Here is a 22,023-nt window from a genome sequence, read left to right on the forward strand (position 1 = left end):
TGCGAAAGTGCCAGTGATGGTTCCAGAAATTTCGACAAGGGGCTTTTAGCTTGAAAAACTCCCTCACTCTGTGCACCCTGTCTCTCTCTTGATAATGACATGCTGAAAGCTACTGTTGCAAGAAATACCAATACAACTGTTGAAGGTTCAGCAAAAGATCTTAATTCATCATCATCAACCATCCATCACCATTTGCAAGAACTTGGAACAAACAACAATCGAAGAGAGTGTGTCAACATCTGCACTGCTCTTCATTCTTGAGAGGTTCATCCGTTTTTGAGTCGTGTAGTCACTGGTGACGAAAAGTGGACACTTTACAAGAATGTTAATGTTCATTCAGAGGAACAGGCTAACCCTCAGCCAAACCAATATCTTCAACCTCAGAAGGTTTTGTTAAGCATTTGATGGGATATGGCTGGTATTATACACTTTGAACTCTTGCCACAAAAACAATCACAGCTGAAGTATACTGTGAACAACTTGATTGACTGAATGAAAAACTGAAAGAAAGGAAGTGTTCTCTGGTCAATCAAAAGGGTGTTGTTTTTCACCATGATAACGTACACCATCAAAGTGCAAGAATCACCTGTACCAAGATTGAGGAACTCAGCTAAGAAAATCTTCCACATCCTCTACATTCTCCTGATCTTGCATCTTCAGATTACCACTTATTTCGAAGTTTGTTTTTTTTTGTAACACCTCCAGGGAGTCCAAAGACTCATCGAGGGAAGTCATCTACTCTGCAACTCTCTGTCTCCACCACTCAATCCACCAACTATAACTAACCACAACTACACCAACGCCATCTACGGCCTACCACCACAACTTCCACAGACAATCACAAACATCCATGCCCACAGCGGGATTCGAACCCGCAGCCTTTTGGCTGGAGAGCAGATATCTAACCACTCGGCCAACCAGTTTGCAAACATTTCATTAATGAAAAACAATATGATATATTAGGGGCAGTGAAATTGAGCATATGCAACTTCTTTGCCTCCAAGCTGCCTGAATTCTACAGAAATGGCATTATGAAGCTTTTACAACATTGGAAGAGCAGTATTGATTCAAATGGAGAATATATACTTGAATAAATTAGCAAGTGCTTTATCTTTTATATCCTTTCAAAACTTAATGCTAAAAATGACATTATTTTTGGGGTGACCTGATATAATAATACTGCAGCAACCTATATAAAACACAAACTGATCAAAAGACTATAGCACAGGCTGCCAATCACAAATTTTGAGAACAATATCTTCCAAGTTATTCTTGGAAGATATTGTTAGCCTTAGCCAACACATGGTACTAATGTACTATGGGTTGACTAAGGATTATTTTTTTATTTGTATTAATTTTATATATTTTTTACATTATTATTATTACCCCAAGACCTCATGGAGTCAAAGACTCATCTGGGAGGTCCTTTTATCACACATACATCTCATCATACTGTGTCTTAAACACACTAAAACTCCTTGCAGACACTACACTCTCAGGCAAGGCATTCCAATCATTCACAACTCTGCACAAAAAAACCTGCCACTCACTCCCCAACTCACATCCTCTTTATACAGTTTCCAGGGATGACCTCTGGTTCTTCCCTGATCTCCCACTATTTTCTGTAAAATTTCTCCAGCATTGATCCAATAACAACCTCTTACCAACTTGTAGGTCTCTATCTAACTTGTATCTCCCCTCTTCCTCCTGTCCGCCAGACTCTGTAAATTGCATCTTCTCAACCTTTTCCTCATACTCAACATTCCAGAGGTCAGAAACTACCTTAGTCAGTCGCCTTTGGACCCTTTCCAACATCTCTTCATCCTTCTGAAAACCCGGTGACCAAATCTGGGCACAATAGTCCATGTGTGGCCTAATCAAAGCCTTATACGACGGAACAAGAATCTCCCTACTTCTACACGTCAGTGTCCTCCGCATCATTCCCAGAAGCATTTGTGTTGTCTTCACAATTTTGGCGATATGTCCCCTGAATTTTAGATCCTTATCCACTATCACCCCTAGATCTCTTATTTCCTCTACCTCCAACAACATATTCTCACCAAGCATAAACTTCTACATCCCATCTTTGTTTTCCAAATTTTAAAGGATTACATTTTGCAACATTGAATTCACATGCCAATTTCCGTGCCCAATCACTCAATTTGTTCAAGTCATCTTGCAAGGCCACAACATCCTCACTACTCTTTATGGTTCGTCCCAACCTTGCATCATCTGCAAACAACCGAATATCTCCATCCAAATCTTTGCCAATATCATTAATATACAAGTTAAATAGTAATGGCCCTAAAACAGACCCCTGAGGCACTCCACTAGTGACTTTCCTTTTCCTGGATATCGCACCCCCATACACAACTTGTTGATACCTATCAGATAACCAGTCTCCAATCCAATGCACTAATCTAATATCCAACCCCATCTGCTCTAGTTTGACTGTCAACTTATCATGAGGTACTCTATCAAAAGCTTTTGTGAAATCCAAGTATATTACTGTGTATCCTTCTCCTATGTCCAAGGAAGCAGTCACTTTATTGTAATAAGTAAATAGATATAAGTAAAATAGAATAAGTAAAAACATGACCTCCCTTTAGCAAATCCATGCTGTCCATCAAAGATTATACCATTGTTGTCAACCCAACTCTGGGTCCTAGTTCTCACAAGCTTCTCCAACAACTTAACCACAACACCTGACACACAGATACGCCTATAGTTTGATGCGCGAGTTCGATCACCTCCTTTACGAAGTGGCACAACTTGTCCTCCGTCCACTCTTTAGGAACTTGACCAAGTGCAAGACTCGTATTAAAAAAATATATCAAGGCAGGTGTCAACTCTCTGGCACATTCCTTCAGAATGCGTGGTGATATATTATCAAGTCCCACAGCCTTATTTACATCTAGTTTACTCAACTCTCCAAACACCTCTTACTCACTTACAGTCAGTCTCTCCTCCCCATCATCAACTGCTCTCAATCTCTCCATGAAGTCACATTCACAAGATTGAAAGATCTTTATGAACTGATCATTAAGTATCTCCGCCACCCATTCTGCAACAGCTGTCTTTATACCATTTTCTCCAATCAACGTCATCCTTCCATAATTATTCTTTCTTTTGCTGGCTACATATCGAAATAACTCCCTAGGATTCTTTTTGGCTTCATTAGCTAACTGCTGTTCATACCTCTTTTTAGTTACTCTCACCAACCAAGTCACCCTCCTTGCATGGTCTTTGTAGACCTCATGAAATTGGTTATTTCCACTTCTCTTATGCTGCTTCCACAATGCCCTTTTTCTCTGTATTGCATGCTTAATCTCTTTATTCATCCATCTCACACCTACCTTAATTAACCTTCTCACCCTTGGAATACATTTAGACATTGCATCTACTAGATAGTTTTTGAAATTCCCCCAAGCTACATTGATCTCTTTTCCAGCTAACCCCTCATTCCATGCTACGTCTGCAAATGCAAACTGTCTTCTGAGCTCTTCATAATCCCCCCCCCCCCCGTAGTTCCACATTTACCCTTTTCTCACATGGGTTCTTACACTGCTGGAACCACCCAGGTAATCACCTCATAGTCACTCTCATCAATTGGTGGATGATTTGACACCTCATTTATAATTACATCCTCTGAAGATGACCAAATCCAAGACCCTTAATCCTCGTGTGCCCTCTGTTACATACTGTCTGAGGTATTTATCCCTCAAAAACTCAAGAAACTCATTTTCTTTACTTCCAGTTGCTATCTCATCATTCCAGTCTATATTGCCATAATTAAAACCACCCATAATGATCACCCTTTTCTTATTTGCTTGGCTAATTTGACTATTCATTTCACTATCACCATCCACATTACCATGTCTATAACGACATCCAACCAAATATTTGATTCTATTCACATCTATCTCACATCATACTGCCTCAAAAACCACTGGCCCTATTTCCCTCTTGCATCTCTGCCTTGTATGGACATAACTCTTTCTCTATCATCAATAGCAATTCCCCTCCCTTTTTACCCCTTCTATCCTCACGAAACATATCATACCCTTCCATCTCTATTCCTGTCAGGATGTCGTTGTTATTTATATGTGTATTTTTATATATATATTTTTTCTTCCTCTATATACTTATGAGATGAAATATTATATAAATTTCTTTTACTAACAATTATTTTTAATTTTGACTCCGAGTGTCCCTATATGTTATTATATTTGCACAAAGAGTTCACTCCAATTGGTGCAATGACTTTAACTCACTCTTTCAGAATCCAACTAATCATTGACTCAATACCAAGTACAAAATAAACACATTTTATAAAACTAAAACAATATATATACACTTCTAGTAATAATACATAACTATAACTACAGATTATATGGATCCAAGGCCTTATTTAAAAATATAAACTTACTCTTAAGACTAAACACTTTTTCTTTCACAATCACAAAAAAATGTTCATAGTCTTTTTCTCTTTCTGTTAAGGCTCTTTTCCAGAAGTTACAAGGCTCTGTACTTCATTTTCAGGATCCTTTTCATCAATCAATATAACACACATAAAGTCTTCTTGACTATATCCTGTTTTCCTTTCAGTAGTAATGCTCATCAGATCAGGCACCTTTAATACCTACAAATCTTCTTAATCAATATATTTTCTAAACTTTCACTTTCAGGCATTCTTAATACTTATAAAACTTCCATATCAATATTTTCTCTAAGAAAAACATTCACTTTAGAATGTAAGCAACAAGTTCTCCTTTCATTCACAATACTAAATTGACAGTCTTAACTTATTTCACCATAAAAACTTAGTTTCAAGATTTCCTTTTATTCATTACTTATTCCTCCTTGAAACCTATTATTTCCACTATTCCTTTTTCGGAATACACTATAAAATTTCTTCCGACTGCCACACACAAAAAAATATCAAGTTCCTTCTAACTTGAATATTTACCGGCCAATTTATAAAAACTTATAGTTTCAAGACTTCCTTTTTATTCTTTACTTATTCCCGCTTGAAACCTATTATTTTCACTATTCCCTTTTCGGAATACATTATGAAATTTCCTTCTGACTGCCGCACAAAAAAATCAAGTTCCTCCCAACTTGAATATATCTCGGCCAGTGTTCTAAAAACTTTCCGAACGCTCTCTTGTTTACAACTGTAACTTGGATACGCAACGCTTTCCTTGTCAGCTGTCAATCACACATCAAGTTCTCTCCGGGAGCATGCGCACTTCACAAAAGTCAGAAACTACGCACTGCAATAAAATGGCTGACTCGCTGTATCCATCAGCGCTAAGAGAAAGTCTTTCACAAACACAAAATTCAACATTTTAAAATACAACAAACTTTCTTATAAGTAACACAAATAATCAGCTTAGTAAGTACTTCAATATTTTTACTTCTTTACATGTTACATCTAATATAACATTTTCATAACGAGCACATCACAAGTGCAGACACTGCGTGTATGAAAACAAAAACTAACAAGCATAATTAATACGTAAAAATATTCAGAATTTTTAATATGATTATTTTTACATCGTCTTCATCCTACCATGTCTCACTTATTCCAACAATCTTTGGGTGAACAGATGCAATTAGTGCAACCATTTCATCGGCCTTGTTCCTTATACTTCTAGCATTGGTATACACACACAATAGCTCATTTTTGGATCTACAGCTAGTTCCACTGATACCACTCACTCGATCTGATTTCTCCATGCTAGACTGGGGCCATTTCCTGTTCTGCTTCTTCATTTCAGAACCCTTTTCAATTTCAACTGTTTCCTCTTGATCCCTGGTCATCCCATTCCTTTCCTACCTACACATGCTCTCACCTCCTCTTGGAGCATCCACCTTTCTCACGCTGTGTACCCCTGTCCACCCTGAGGCTATCTGTTTCGTGAGGATAGAAGGGGTAAAAAGGGAGGGGGATTGCTATAGATGATAGAGAAAGAGTTATGTCCATACAAGGCAGAGATGCAAGAGGGAAATAGGGCCAGTGGTTTTGAGGCAGTATGATGTGAGCCATTCTCATTTTCTATACTCATACCACTCACTTCCCCATTCATAACCACTTCTTCAATCTCTCCTGTCTTACTCTCCTGCTCTTCCACATCACTTCCCTCTCGATCTGATTCATTCTCTCTATTCATTTCTCTACCTTCCAGCAGCAGTCTCTCCAAGCGACTCACACCATAACCACTCAAATGCATTCCATCACTCCCATACAGCTCACTTCGTCCGTCAAACTGTACTCCCATCTCCTCACACATTTCAGCCAACATATCATTCATAATCCTTGCTCTCCGCCTCATTTCACCACAGTTATACCTAGGCAACACACTGACTACCCTTTCTGTCACACTATTTTCTTTTATCCTTCCAAGCAGCCTCCTGATATACATTCTGACATGCTCTTTGGTCTCTCTCAAATCATTTGTACCAATTAATACTATTAACTCTTTTGCTTGCTCCTGCCTCATATCCAATGACTCAATCACTCTATTCATTTTACCACCTGGAAAACATATCTTGTGCACTCTATCCTCTAGTACACCTTTAATAATGGAGTCGCCATACAACGCCACTCACTCATCTTTCGTTAACTCTTTCATGCCATCATGATTTATTTTAATAGTTTTGAACTGAATTTTCTTAATTTCATTCCACATCCATTTCATTTCTTGCCTCATCCAATCCAATTCAACTTCTGAATCCTGCGACACATTCTCTCTATCATTAAATCTTTCGAACTTTCTACCTCTCGGCCTCCTCTTCTCACTTTCACTCTCATTCATCCTTCTTTGTTTCCGTACTTTCGGTCTAACATACGTCCAACTTTCGCTATCATTCTTTTCACTTTCACTCTCATTTATCTTTCTTTGTTTACGTACTTTTGCTATCATTCTTCTCATTTTCACTCTCATTCATCTTTCTTTGTTTCAGTACTTTCAGTCCAACATGCGTCCAACTTTTGCCATCATTCTTTCTTTCGATTTCTGCATCACCGCATTTCTAGTTTCATTTGTTCTCTCAATTTCATTTCCTTCCACCACTCTCAACTCACTTTCATCCCTTTTAACATCCGGTATGGTTTTCAAATTGCTCTTTTTCTTTTTTACTGATTTTTTAACATTTTTTCGCCTCTCTTTCACATGTGCACACATGTTCCCCCGCGACATTCTCGTTACTAACACTTTCTGTCATCAATTTCATATTTGCATTCATCAGTTCCTCGTTCAGGTCACACTTCGCACATACCCTTATCATCCGCACTAAACATCCACAAATCAAGTATGTAATCAAAGGAATACATATAACAGACCTCACACTTAATGAAACGACTGAAATCTAAATTAAAATCATGGAATGACAATGCCGCCACCATTTTTTTTTTTTTTCACTGCAGGTTACTAGGTCTAATAAAACGATTTCGTAATTAAGTTTAGGCAAGAAAATTCCCCACACTAATAATACCAGTAGCGCACAACCTTTACAACCACTCTTACTGAAACAATTATGCATATATACTTAATTATTCCTAGAATAACTTATCTCAATCAGGAGCTCTTCTCAGACACGTCCACAGTGCCATATTGGGAAAGCCTACTGTATAGACCAACCATGGAACTTTTTCATTTCACTTCAGGTCTCCCATAATTAGGTGGTGGTAGTCTCACATTGGACAATGAAATTTATCTTCTGATTAAAATTAATCACAGACATCCATGAACAAGGCAGAATTCAAATCCACAGCCTGTTGTTTAGAGAGTGGATATGCTAACTCCTTAGCCAACCAAGTTGGTGAAATTTATGAATATTTATATCATAATACAATTTAAACAGCATTTCAGCTGCAGAGCATAAGTTTTAACCACTGCTCAAACTGAACCAGGGAAAAGAATTTAAAATTTTTTTCTTAAGACAACTGACTCTCACTAGAACAAATTCCCAACCAACTAGCCAACCTATAGGCACAATGCTATTATAAAGAAAACTGCTACAGCAAACTACCAATCATAGTAAACTATTCCTAAGGTCCCTACAAGTCTGCTATAGTGAGTCAACTGTAGTGATCTATTCATTCTAAATGATTTTGAAATAAATTCACTGTATGTAATATACCTGATTTTGCTTCTATCTCAGTCCTCAATCCACAACCCACACACGGCAATGATGTGCTCATAGGTCCCTCAACCTCTCGTGTATGGGAACAATATATATATAACTTGATGTACAACATTGTCTGCATCAACACGGAGAATAACTTTCATATACATACAACAAATCATAATATAGCTTGATTATAAAGAGTTCACACTTTGGTTTGGTTTGGAATGCAATCAATCAATAATTTGCAATTAACACAATAACAGATAAATGTTATAAATTTATTTATATCATACCTCCAAATTTGCTCATGGCAGGAATAAAGTTATACGTAGCACTAAAGCCACTTGCAACACCATCTGCATCAGTATGGAGAATAACTTTCATATTGTGAATGCCAATATCAGAAATAATCGGGCCTGGAGCTGATTTGGAACAATAGCGACCAAATTTCCCTTCTCTTCCACTTGGAAATACTTCATAAATTTCTATCCAATCATCCTGACACACTTCACTAGAAAATAGACAACACATACATACATACACACACACATGTATATTGAATATAAAGAGGTGTAAAATCAACAATTTAGAATTATACTAGGTTGCAGTTATCAAACCTCTGGGTAAAAAATGATCATTCTGCATTTGTTTTTTTTTAATCTCATCTCCAAATGAGAGGTTGCAAAACCTATAATATACTAGTGTCAGGTGAGTACAAGTGGTTAAAGAGGAAGAAGAAGAATTTTTTTTTAATGTGTTTATTGAACAGTTTCATATCATACCTCTTGAAGGAAACTATGGGATCAGATAAAGGAAACAAAGTTTATTTATATTTCACTGGAAGAGCATTCCATCAAAAAGACTGGGCTCCATTCTACATTTCATCTTGGGCTTAAGAATGCAGTGTGCATTTATTTTTGCTGTTTTATTCACAGTTTATTAAAAAAGCTGATAATTTGATATATTCACTTTTCTACACAATTCCTTTCTTTTTCTTTTCCTTTTGCCTGAGAATATAATAATTTTTATTGTTCAAAATTAAAAAAAAAAGCAAGATCAATTTCTAGCCAATACCTTATGCATTTTGGTTATTATAATTTTTGTATACATTTCTTATTTGGATTATTCACCTAGCTCAGTTTCTAATTCTTTAAAAAAAAATATTCCCATTCCATCTTTTCTTTCATGTTAGTCTCAATGGCCCTTTCCTGATCAAGTAATTTGCTTTCTTAGAAACTCAATTACTGCTTATGATAAAGTGGTTAATCCTATCCCTATAGTCTGTTATGTCTGTACACTGCAAATGTATTTTTCATGTTCTCCAAGGCAGATGTTAACAGATCATCCTGTTTGCCCATAATAGGCTGAGTCACAGTCACAAGGAACTTCACACACTCCAGCATATGTTAGGGAATGGAGTTTATCCTTAGGAGAGCGGATCAAAGTTGCTAATTTAACAAGTGATTTGAATGTGGTGCATAGACCATGTTTTATTAGTGCTTTGACTATATTTTCTGATGTACCTCTTATCTAGGGAATAGGAATAGTGACATCTTATGTGTTAGAGGAAGGAGAAGTAATTGGGCCTATGTAATATTTTATTTTATCATTCCGTTGTATAAGACTCTGATCAGACCACACTTAGACTATTGTTCTCAGATTTGGTCCCCAGGATTTGAAGGGGATAAATTAACTGTGAAAAGGGTACAAAGGCCAATAACAAAGATGGTTTCAGGACTGTACAATGTTAGTTATGAGGATTTGCTGAGGGAATGTGGACTCCAGAGTTTGGTGGATAGAAGGAGGAGAGGTGATATGATTGATTGCATTGCATTGCATTGCCTGATAGAGTGGTGAGAGCGAGAACGGTCAATGAGTTTAAGGAGTGGTATAATAGACTTGTGTTTCCTAGGTGGGACCTCCCACAATGAGTTTTGATAGACTTTGTGTTTCCTAGGAAGGACCTCCCGTGATGAGTCTTTTGACTCCATGGAGGCCTGAATAATAATAATATTTTATCTGTTTTGTAGGAATTGTAGTCATTGGCCAAGAAAGTATGGTGCAGATATTTAAGTTATGTGGAAAGAGCACATCATTAGAACAAACTGCTCTGGTTCTGTGTGTAAGTGTTTTTAGAATACAATACTGTTGGATTGTATGATGATGTGATTGTTTATGTAGATATCATCCTGTGTGTGTCGGCTATATGTAAATAGAAAAATATAGCGAACCATTAGAAAAGCAAGTGACTAATGTATGAAGAAAAAGCAAGCAGTTATTAAATTATTTTTTTACTGTGAAGTGAATTTTGTGGTGTTGGCGGTTGTTTAGGTAGGTGACAAAAACATCCAAAGTGTCTTGTCTATAGGGTCAAATGGCAAACACATCATCAACAAAGCATAACCATACTACAGGATTGTATGTAGCTGCAGTAAGTATTTTGTTTTCAAAGTGTTCCACATCAAAGTTGGATAAGGGGGGGTGGAACCCATGGCAAACACATCATCATCAGTAAAGCATAACTATAATATTATTTATATATTTTGTTTTCAAAGCATTCCATGTAAACGTTAGCTAAAGAGGGGAGAGGCAGGGAAGCCATTAATCCAATTGTAGATTTTTGCTTTCAATTTAAAACAACCTGCATAGAGGGGAAAGAGACTTAGCTAACTGCTGGGCAAGTTTATAAGTTGGACTGTCCATGCTGTCAACTATAGGGTGTAGGGGGAATATTAGATTTGTGGATTTTAAGTACCCCATAAATACAGGATGGTTTAACATGAACAGGTTTTATTTTATTGAGGATCTCTTGGCCCAAAAGACTGTGACTTAGCCTACTATAGGCAGACAGGAAGATCTGTTAACATCTGCATTGGAGAACATAACAAATACATTCATTACCATTATTATGGCAAGTCAGGACTGGCAGACCACACTTTGGACACCCTCACACAGGATTACATGGAAGAAAACCAGTGTGTTATTTAGAAGTTGTTGCAGGTTAGAAAGTTTATTTTTAGAGTCAGAGTATTTATTCTTCTCATTTCTTTTAGTATAGTTGAATTAATTTGCCAAAAATTTGGGAGACTGTTATCTTAAGATCAACTCCTAGACAGTTGTAATACTTTTTTTTTACAACATTAAAGGGCACCAAATTAGTACTTTAGATCTTTTGTCTATTTCAATTTGAACTGTTTCACTTACTCAATGTCATGTGTAAACTATAACATATGCTATTTTGTGCTCTGAAGATGCTAGTTTGAAATCTAGTGAAATATAAGTCGGCTAATAAACATCTTTTTATAAATTAGTTCATTTAGTGTTGTTAAGACCATTAAAATAAGTTATGAATTCAAAGACCTTGAGACTGCTTATTTCAAGTTTTAATTGCTTAGGATCCCAAAGGAGTGGAAAGAAAACAAGAAAGTCCCAGAAGAAGGCAGATGTAGTAAATTATCAGAAATCAATATATATATATATATATATATATATATATATATATATATATATATATATATATATATATATATATATATATATAAATTAGTGGTTAGGGTCTAGAAAGCTGGTTATGATCTGGATATAGGAATGGATGGATGGAGAATCAACACCTTTATAGAGGATAACGTAGCTTTGTTTACATGAAGTTTTATCTTAGTAATATGCTCACATTTTATAATATAGTTACAGCTGAGTTAGAAATGGATTATCATCATAATTTATACTTCTGCATTCAACGTCAACTCTGGCAGAACAGAATAGACATTTCCTTATATTCATTGTTTGTTACTGTGTGTGTGTGGTCTAGCCAATTTGTATGCCACGTAAGGTGAAAAATCTGGCCACCTTTATGTTACTAATTAACTTACTTTTAGGAGCCTCTCTATGATATTTTCAGCTGAAAATATCATAGAGAGGCTCCTAATATCACCTGACAAGATTTGAACCCATGTCCAGGCAAGAAGCAAACATCATACCATCTTTGCAACTAAGCTATAGAGTCACTAAGAATGGATACACTAAGATATTATTTTTCCGTGCCATTTGATGCATAACATATAAAAGATACTTCACAAATACTGCATAGTGTCTCCATAGTGCAATTGGAAGAACAATGGTAAGTTGTGCCCTTTGATTGGAAAAGGCCTACGTTCAATTCTCGTTGTTATGGGAGGAATTTTTATATAGATTTTTTTCAATTGAAGGTGATAGCTGATCTCATATGGAAGTAGCAGGGTTTTTCCCCTCCCGGAAACTCGGGTTTTTCATCACACACACAGACAAATCAGCTCTTCAGAACACATGCAATTTATGGACAAAAAATACTAGTGGTGGTGGTGGTGGGAAGTAGATGGCGTTGATGTAGCTGATGATAGTAGTAGAGGTTGAATGTAGTGGTGGAGACGGAGAGCTGTAGAGTAGGTGTCCTCCCTTGATGAGTCTTCTGACTCCTGGGAGGTGTCACGAAATAATAATAAATGGAACTATGTAAATGAGAAGAAAAGTGACGATATGAATGATAGGAAAGCTGATAAGAAAACAGCATGGAGACAGTCTAATAGATCGAAGGTGATGATATACGGTATGCTGTCTATGAACCACTGCTGGTCAATTTGTATTCTGATGATACTGGGTTCAGATTGAAATGAGACATTCATTAGTTTGCTTAGTGGTGCTAAGTTGGCTGAAGTCATAAGGACAGATTCTGAAAAGGAGTTCTAGCAAGAGAATTAGAATGGCTTAATGTTATAAAAGACAATGAGTTCTAATTTAATGTTGCCAAATGGAAAATAATATGCTCTGGATAGACTACATTCCAGATAGAGTATCACACTGATCGGACTTAAATATATTATTATTATTATTATTACATAACACCTCCAGGGAGTTCAAAGACTCATTTAGGGAGGGCACCTGCTCTACAACTCTCTGTCTCCACCACTCCACTAACCGCAACTACCTTCATATACACCAGCACCATCTATCACCGACCACCATCACTATTTTCACAGACAATCACAAACATCCATGCTCACAGTGGGATTCGAACCCACAGCCTTTTGGTTGGAGAGTGGATATGCTAACCACTCAGCAAGCCTGAGGTTAGGAATCTAGAGGTGATGGTGGACAGGGAGTTGAAGATCAGTGGACATGCCTACATGGCGGTAAGAACTAATCACTGCAATAGTGAGTGCAGCAGTAACTTGTTAGGAAAAGGAAGTTACCGAGCCTCTTTACAAGGCCTTGATATAGTTCACCCACCGTTTGTAGGTCTCTCCTTGGCATTTTGCCAAGAATAGTCGAATCATGCTGAAGGGGAGAAAGAAATGAAGGATGTATGAATTGGTTGCCAACATGTGAAATCACGTGCTTTCTTGTCTGTTGCTGTGTATAAGAAGAACTATTCACGAATTTTACATGGTCGAGAAAAGAGTGCCAACTGTTCTGAAATTGATTCCTGTGCTTAAAGAAAAAATAAATTTTTCTTGGAAAAGAGAAACTTTAAGGAAAATACTTCATGAAATTTGATTTTGTTTTAAAAAGTCCCAGAATAAAAGGAAACTTATCATGGAGCGAAGTGACATTGTTTTATCTAGAATGCAGTATTTGAGAGCAATAAGATGTTTCAGGGAGGAGAAAAGACCGATTGTGTATCTAGATGAAACTTGGATTGATAATAATTTAACTTATGGAAAATGTTGGCAGTCTAAAGAAGAATGTGGAGTGCTACAAACCGGAAATACCTCGTGGTGCATAATAATTTTGTGTGCAGGTGGAGTAATGGGTTTTTTACCGAATTCCAACTTACTATACAAAGCCAATTCAACTACTGAAGATTACCATGGGCAAATGAATTCTACGATCTTCAAAAAGTGGGCAGTAGAAAAACTGATTCCAAACCTTCCTAAAAATGCTGTTGTTATAATTGATAACGCTTCATATCACTCTATTCGATTAAACAAAGTTCCAAATTGGTCTAATAAGAAGCAAGTTCTTATGGATTGGCTCTCTGCAAATAACATTTCTCATTCCCCAGATATGCGAAAAATTGAATTGCTTAATTTGGTCAAAAGAAACTCACCCACAACTAAGCTATTTAAATTTGACACGATGCTCAAAGAGCATGGATTTTTAGCTTTGAGGATACCACCATATCATTGCAATATTAATGCTATTGAGTATGTTTGGGCAGAAGTGAAAAGTTTCATTCGCCATCGCAACGTAACTGGGGATATTTACATGTCGAAACTTTTTAAGCTTTCAGAACAGGCGATTGAAAGTATTACAGTTCAAAACTGGGGAAAGTATTGCTCTCATGTCACCTCATTGGAAAATATGTATTTGGACAGAGACGGAATTATCGAAGAATTATGCGAACCTTTGGTGATCAGTTTAAGTGAAAGTGATGGCGATTTGGACACCGATTCAGATGTCTGTGAAGATTAAAAGGATTTCATAATGTATTTTTTTCCAACATTTTTTTTGCATGAGTTTGTTAAAAGAGTCACAACAAGTCATAAATAATTAATTGGTTTAGGACATTAAAGTGTCTCAGTTCTCTCAACTGTAAGTTTAGAATATCTAAGTTCATTTGAAAAAATTTCTGTTTTCCTATATAATTATTTTTATTTTATAGAAAACTTTCTTAAAAATAAACTTAGTTAAATTTTTGTTTTATGCTATACCTTTTTTAATTTTGTTAATACTCTACGTACATTTTTCCAACTGTTATACAAGCAAAATAGTTACACTTTAAAAACAGCAAGTTCGTAAAAGAAAAGCTAAATTTTCAGACCTTTAATAATAAACAAACTCATCCCAGAAGATAGATTGATTACCCTATTATCGGAATGGATTCTCCTTTTTCTGACATGCACAGAAGTGTCAAAGGATCTCTAATCGGTGGGCGAACTGTACAACTGATCCTATCAAGGCTCACATCTAGTTGCTTGCATTCCAAGAAGATGTGAATTTTGTATTTGATGGAATTATGGATGAAGCAACTAAGGCTATGAAGCTAGTATTCTGTGTCTGTTAATTGTTTATGTTCTCCAATGGTTTTTCTCTTTTTCAGGAAGTAAAAATATCAACTTCCATAAGACAAAAAAAAATGTATTGCTGCTTCTCATCATTGGGATGTGGCAGAATTTATCCTTTTTCTAGTTTGGAAGTAGATGGAGAAGATAGAACTTGATAGAGACACAGAAGTTGGTGTGATAGTTAATATGAAGATGAGATAGTCTGAGACATATGGATTTCTTGAATCTAGGAAAAGCAAAAATGATAGGTTGCAATAAAGAAGAGGATGATTATCGACTAGTGAGGGGTTATGGCTGAGGAGAGATTACGTTGGACTGGTTTTATTAACCAAAGTGAGTCATGCTGGGGAAGGTGAACAATAAAGGGAAGGAATTCACAATACTAAGTTGATCTGCAAGAATGGCATGGGTAAATCATTGTTAGACTTTTTTTTACTCAAAATGTACTAAATCTCTTTTCTTGTTACATTATGTACTAAACGTACATAACTAACAGGAAAAGAGATGTAAGATATATAGTGTTTTCTATAAAGATAGGTCAGAGTGAAATCATAGTTGAAGCAACTAAGGCTATGAGGTCAATGTATTATGTCTATATTATTCTGACTGAGTTGACAAGAGCAGAGATGTAGGTTTTAATCCCATCCTTGACAGGAATCAAATTCAACTTCAATCAAGGGGCAAACGTGATCATCCTTGCAGATGTGCAGTAAGCTTAGGTGATGAGCTTTGAAAGAACAGGCTAGATGCTGCTGCTGTTGATGATAACAATGAAATAACTTCCATAGCTATAATAAACTAAATTGTTCAAAGGTCCTAAAAACAAAAGTACACAATGTAAAAATCTTCGTAGAGAGAAAAAAAAGTAAGACGTATAAAAGGAGTACATTTATAAAAAATACCGAGAGAAACACAAACGCAATATCTATTAGTGATGATATAAAATCTACCAGAGTGTATAGAGCTCAGAAAGACAGGTAAAATGAGTAAAAGACTGTGCTCATTAATGAAATAAGGACAATCTATATTAAAATAAGTAAAATGATTAAAACTTACTACGGTACTTACAAATAAGCATACCATCAGCATTCATTAGGAAAGGATATGTGAGATAACTAGCTGAGCAAGAACAACTTCCTTTCTACAGTCCCTGTGTAAACCAGACTGCTACAACTTTTATTACAGAAAACTCATAGGGACCATAGAATACTTTTTAAAGTTGTTTTAGTGAATTTCTTTCAGAAAAACATTATGCATATGATCATTTGGTGGGTATTTTTTGGTAGTGTGTTACAGCATGTGCGATTGTTAAATTGGTGTTTGTTAAAATGAGAAGCAACTATAAATTCAGACTTAATTTGGTATAATTTGTTACAATTCTTTATGCTGTGTTATTTGGTACTGGAATATTAATTTTTGTCTTAGAAATCTCTCTGTATTTGACAAAAGAATAATGATTTTGTATGGGATGAACTAACCTGCTGTAGTTTATCCCAATTAAAAATCACTTTTGGTAATACTGTTTTAGCAATAATGCATTAAGTATAGGGATAAAATATAACAAGTAATAAATCTATAAGTATAATGTAAAAAATTCTGTACATTGTAAATTAAAATTTTTCCAAGGTGGATAAGAGATAAAATTTATATATTAATAGTGGAATAAACTTCTTTTCTCTTATTTCTAAATGCAGTTATACAAATTATTATTTTTTTTTTGTAGAAATTTCAAACCACAGGGTATTATTATTATTTATTATTATTATTACGGGCAACTCCAGGGAGTCATTAGACTCATCGAGGGAGGCCCCAAATCATATTCATCACAGCTATTCTACATTCATACAGTATCTATCATACCTCGCCTTAAACTCATTCACTGTCACAGCATCCACCACAGACCCTGGGAGCGCATTCCACTCATTAACCACTCTACAAGTAAAGAACCCAGCTCTATCACCTTTACTAACCACACTTTTGCCCAGTTTCCATGGATGTCCCCTAGTCCTCCCACAACCAGCCCTGTTCTCAAAAATATCTTCTGAATTAATTTTATAGAAACCCTTCAGTAATTTGAATGTCTCAATCATATCTCCCCTCCTCTGCATATCAACCAATTTTTGCAACCCACAAATCCTCAACCTGTTCTCATATGGTTCATTCCACAGACCTGCTATCATCTTGGTCACTCGCCTCTGGATCCTCTCCACCTCCTCCCCATCAAGAAGACACCTAGGTGACCAAATCTGGGCACAGTAATTGAGATGGGGTCTTATCAAGGCTCGATACAGAGGAACAATAACCTGCTTGTCAACGTATTCTTCAGCAACCAAGTGATTTGATGAGCTGATTTGGCCACTTTTGCAATGTGCCCCCTAAATTTCAACTCCTTATCCACCAACATTCCTAAATCTCGTGCCTCATCAATTTCCTGGAGATCAGTTCCACCAATGTAGAAATCTGCTGCTAATCTTTTCACCCCAAAATGTATAACCTTACATTTTGTCACATTAAATTGACATCCATTCACCTTAGCCCAGACCTCCAATCTATCCAAATCATCTTGCAAAATTTTGACGTCATCTGCATTCACTATTGCCCTACCCAACTTTGCATCATCCGCAAACAAATGAACTGTTCCTCTCAGATCCTTTCCTATATCATTAATGAACAAATTAAACAGCAGTGGTCCAAGAACAGATCCTTGTGGCACACCACTAGTCACAGGCCCTCTTGTGGATTCTACTCTTGAATAAACCACTTTCTGATATCTCTCTGTCAACCACCCTTCTATCCATCTCACCAACCCTATATCCATCCCCATATGCTGCAATTTACTGATTAGAATTCCATGTAGTATCCTGTCAAAGGCCTTAGCAAGGTCCAGTAGAATCACCGTAAACCCATTACCCTTATCCAGTTCAGCCGTCACTGTGTTATAATACGTGAACAAGTTACTGAGGAATGACCTAACCTTCACAAAACCATGCTGTCCCCGATACAGTATCCCATTTTCTTCTATCCAATCTTGTATTTTCCTCTTGACTATTTTCTCCAAGACCTTGATAATGATTCCTGTTATGCTGATTGGCCGGTAATTTTCAACAGCAGCCTTGGAACTACCTTTATGCAGCGGAACTATTTTCCCATCTTTCCACCCCCTCGGGACTGACCCCAACTTGAGGCTCAAATTAAACAAAATGGTCAAGGGCACTGACAATTCTTTAGCCGCTTCACGTACGACACGAGCTGGTATACCATCCAATCCCACAGATGCATTGACATTGAGGTTCTGTAATAGACTAGTTACCTCTACTTCATTCATCACAATTCCAGTATAAGCTGTTGGTTCTTCCATTCCTGCAATGTCACCACCTGGATGATATACTCTTGCAAAGTGCTCGCTCAGTAATTCCACTATATCGACTGATTCGGTTACCTCCACCTCCCTGCCCTCAGCATTTTTTAAGATCATTCTACCCTGAACATTTTTCCTTTTACTTGCAACATATTGAAAAAAAACTGTTTGGGATTCTCTTTAGCCTGCATGGCCAATTTTCTTTTGTAATCCGCTTTTGCTTTTCTTACCACCCTTGTTACCATCCTGGCCTGAGCTTTATACTGTTCCTACACCTGCTGGTCACCTTTCTCCTTAAATTCCCTCGACAATTGTTTCTTTTTTTGCAGCTCAAGCTTAATAGTGTTATTCATCCATTTAATCCCTACTTGATTTATTATTCAGACTCTTGGTATACACTCAACCATTGCCTCCTGCAAACACTTCTTAACTACCTCCCATGCACTATCAACATCCAGCCCTTGCAGTTTTACATGCCATGACACTGAACCAAGTACACACCTAAGCTTGTCATACTTACCAGCCTTGTAATTCCACATGTACCCTGTCTTAATTGTAAACTCCACTCCTTTAGCCACCTCCCAAGTCATGACCTTATCGTCACTCTCACCAATTGGTGGCAACATGGTCATGTTCGTTACAGCCACATTCTCAGTTGCAATTACTAGGTCAATCACTCTCTGTCCCCTGGTATTTTCCACTACATGCTGCCGCAGATAGTTGTCCCTTAATAACTGCATAAAATCCAATTCCTTCCTCCTCCTCTTTCCAGTCAATGTTACCATAATTGAAATCACCCATAATAATTACCCTTCTTCCACTCATTTCTTCTATTTGCATATGCATACTATCCCCACCATCGAATCCATCACCTGGTCTATAGCAGCACCCAATTGTATATTTTGTTCTGCTAGATTCTATCTCACACCAAACAGCCTCAAATGTGCTATTTTCTCTATCCTGCAGTTCAACTTCTATACTCCTTGGCTGCAACTCATCAGCTATCATCAACAACACTCCTCCTCCCTTTTTATTCACCCTGTCACTCCTGAACACGCTATACCCGTCGCATTCAATCCCACTAGCTTTATCATCTTCTGTCAGCCATGTTTCACTAATACCAACAACCTGTGGTCTGAAAGTGCCAACCAAGGCCAAAAACTCTTCCTTCTTGTTCCTAAAACTCCTGGCATTAGTGTACATGAATTGCGGAAGCCCATTTGTCCCATCCCTACTTTGATGCCTTATACTAACTATCCCATTCTGATTTGTTGTCCTTCGTACTCGCTCGGGCATAATATACTCATTCATACACTCAACTGGCTCCCTAAAGTCTGCATATCCACCCCCCCCCCCCTCTTAAGAAATCTAGTTTCCCTGAGTCTGTACATCCACTTCCACATCATTCATCAACACTTTTTGAAGCCTCTGTACACCAACTCCATTCAAATGTAACCCATCCATCTTATATAAGTCCTTTCACCCATCGAACTCATTCCACACATACACAAATTCCACACCACTCTCCATGCATAATCCACGCATAAAGTCATTGGCAATTATGGCCCTCCTTCTAAACACTTCACTGTCATACCGCGGTAAAATACTCACTATCCTAACTCTCTCACTCTTCTCTTTTGCTACCTCAAGTAATTCCATCACATCCTCTATCATTTCCATTTTGTCCTCTTTCAAATCATTTGTTCCTGCCATGATTATCATCTCTTTCACCCTCTGTTTTTGCACTCGAATAGATTCGCTGACGTCCTTTATGTTCACACCCGGCTGGTACGACGTTGTCAAACTCTCAACTATCACACCTCTTAATAGCAAATCCCCATACAGCACTCGCTCCTTCATTTTATTGACGTTTATGAACATTCTATTATTTGTCGTCACAGACTTACGCCGGTTATTAGTCGGTACGTTCAGCACACATTTTTCCACACGCTCCAGTTGCCTTTTCGCTCTGTGTATGGCACCGTTCAAACGCGCAATTTCACTACTCGCATTTATCTCACCATTTTCATTATCAATCAAATCATCCATTCGTTCTGTATTTCTACCTTCATTTACACTTTCAACGACGCTCTCACACCTATCTGGCACTACCACGCAATTCTCTATCACACCGCCATTTTCTACATTCTGACTATCGTTAACGATATCACTCTCGCCACCCGAAACACGTTTGAGATCCTCATTCTCCTTACACTTTCTGCACATATTAATTCCACTATCACCCTCTAACCAGACTCCCACCGCTCTTCGCAAAGCATACATCTCACCGACAGCACACTGCATAAATTCGTTTACATCAAAACTCTTAAACAAACATGGCAACCTGGCCGCCATTTTTTTCTTTATCGGTGCCATATGTATGCTATCTTATCTTAAAAATAATACTTAAAATAACAGAAAACACACAAAAATTGCACAGACACACCAAGAAACAAAAAGCAAACAATACTACTTAAAATTCTAGTAAAATTCACAATATTTCATAAATCAGATAAGATCTGCTTGAGTGTAAAGAAATAAGGGCAGACTTAAAATATTATGTATAGTCACACTCATGCATAGGAATCACAGTCCCTCAACTTGAAGAGAGTATAAAATGACTGGACTATGTGGAACCTAGCAAGAACAACTTCCTCTGTGGTCACTATGCAGATCAGACTGACATATCACAAAGCTTCTTTTTTTTTTTTATGTTGGACCCATACACAGGAGGTTGGCTGGTCAACCTATAGTACATTAGTACCATGTATGGGTAGTGGGTTGGGAAAGGTGAAATTTGTTTACATTTGATTTGAATAACTTTAGATTGTATTCCTTGGGAAACACAGCAGGTGGGAGACTGTTACACAGTGCAGCAGTTGCAAGGATGAAGGAAGATGAAAAGAAACTTGTTCTGTTTTTTTCCTAGGTGTACTGTGAAGGGTTGTTGGGCAGCAGCTGCACATGTTCCAATGAGCTTTGTACTGAGCAGAGGAATTATTGATATTATTTTGGATGAGCATTTCCCATGGAAATATTTGTAGAATATACATACTGCAGAGACCATACATCTGTGTGAAAGTGGGGGGAGAGAGTTGGTAAGGGATGGATCATTGATAAGTCTAATTGTTCTCCTCTGTATTGAATCGAGCATTTTGAGAGAGCTTTTAGAGGCCCCACCCCATATGTGGGAGCAGTATTCAATAGCTGGGAGATTTGTGATTTGTATAATGTTAGTGGCTGTTCAGGGATGAAGTAATGTCTTGAGCGAAAGAGAAATCCTAGTTTTTTTTTTGAGGATGAGGATGCAATGGTTGTGATATGTTTATGCCAGGAGAGGTTTGATGTGAGGATGATTCCAAGAAGCAAGATCTCAGACTGTTTGGAAATTTGGGTATCGTCAAAAAGGATACTGGGAAAAAAATGGTTCTTTTTTATGGGAAATAGTACAGAACTGGGTTTTATTGGTGTTGAAGTTTATGAGGTTAT

At 37.1% G+C, this 22,023-nt stretch overlaps 1 protein-coding gene across 1 annotated transcript in view; it reads right to left on the reverse strand.

Moving 5' to 3' along the window:
* The window catches only part of LOC150099409 (tolloid-like protein 2), a 781,663-nt gene that overhangs the window by 152,320 nt on the left and 607,320 nt on the right, over positions 1-22,023 (reverse strand). Inside the window, exon 12 of the mRNA XM_090403893.1 lies at positions 8,430-8,647. Within this exon, the coding sequence (XP_090260019.1) occupies positions 8,430-8,647 (218 nt within the window). The remainder of the gene's footprint in view (positions 1-8,429; positions 8,648-22,023) is intronic.

Source organism: Typopeltis vanoorti, chromosome 14 (genome assembly GCF_054136105.1).
Source record: "Typopeltis vanoorti isolate ZY-2024b chromosome 14, IOZ_Tvanoo_1.0, whole genome shotgun sequence".
NCBI classification, from domain to species: Eukaryota; Metazoa; Arthropoda; class Arachnida; order Uropygi; family Thelyphonidae; genus Typopeltis; species Typopeltis vanoorti.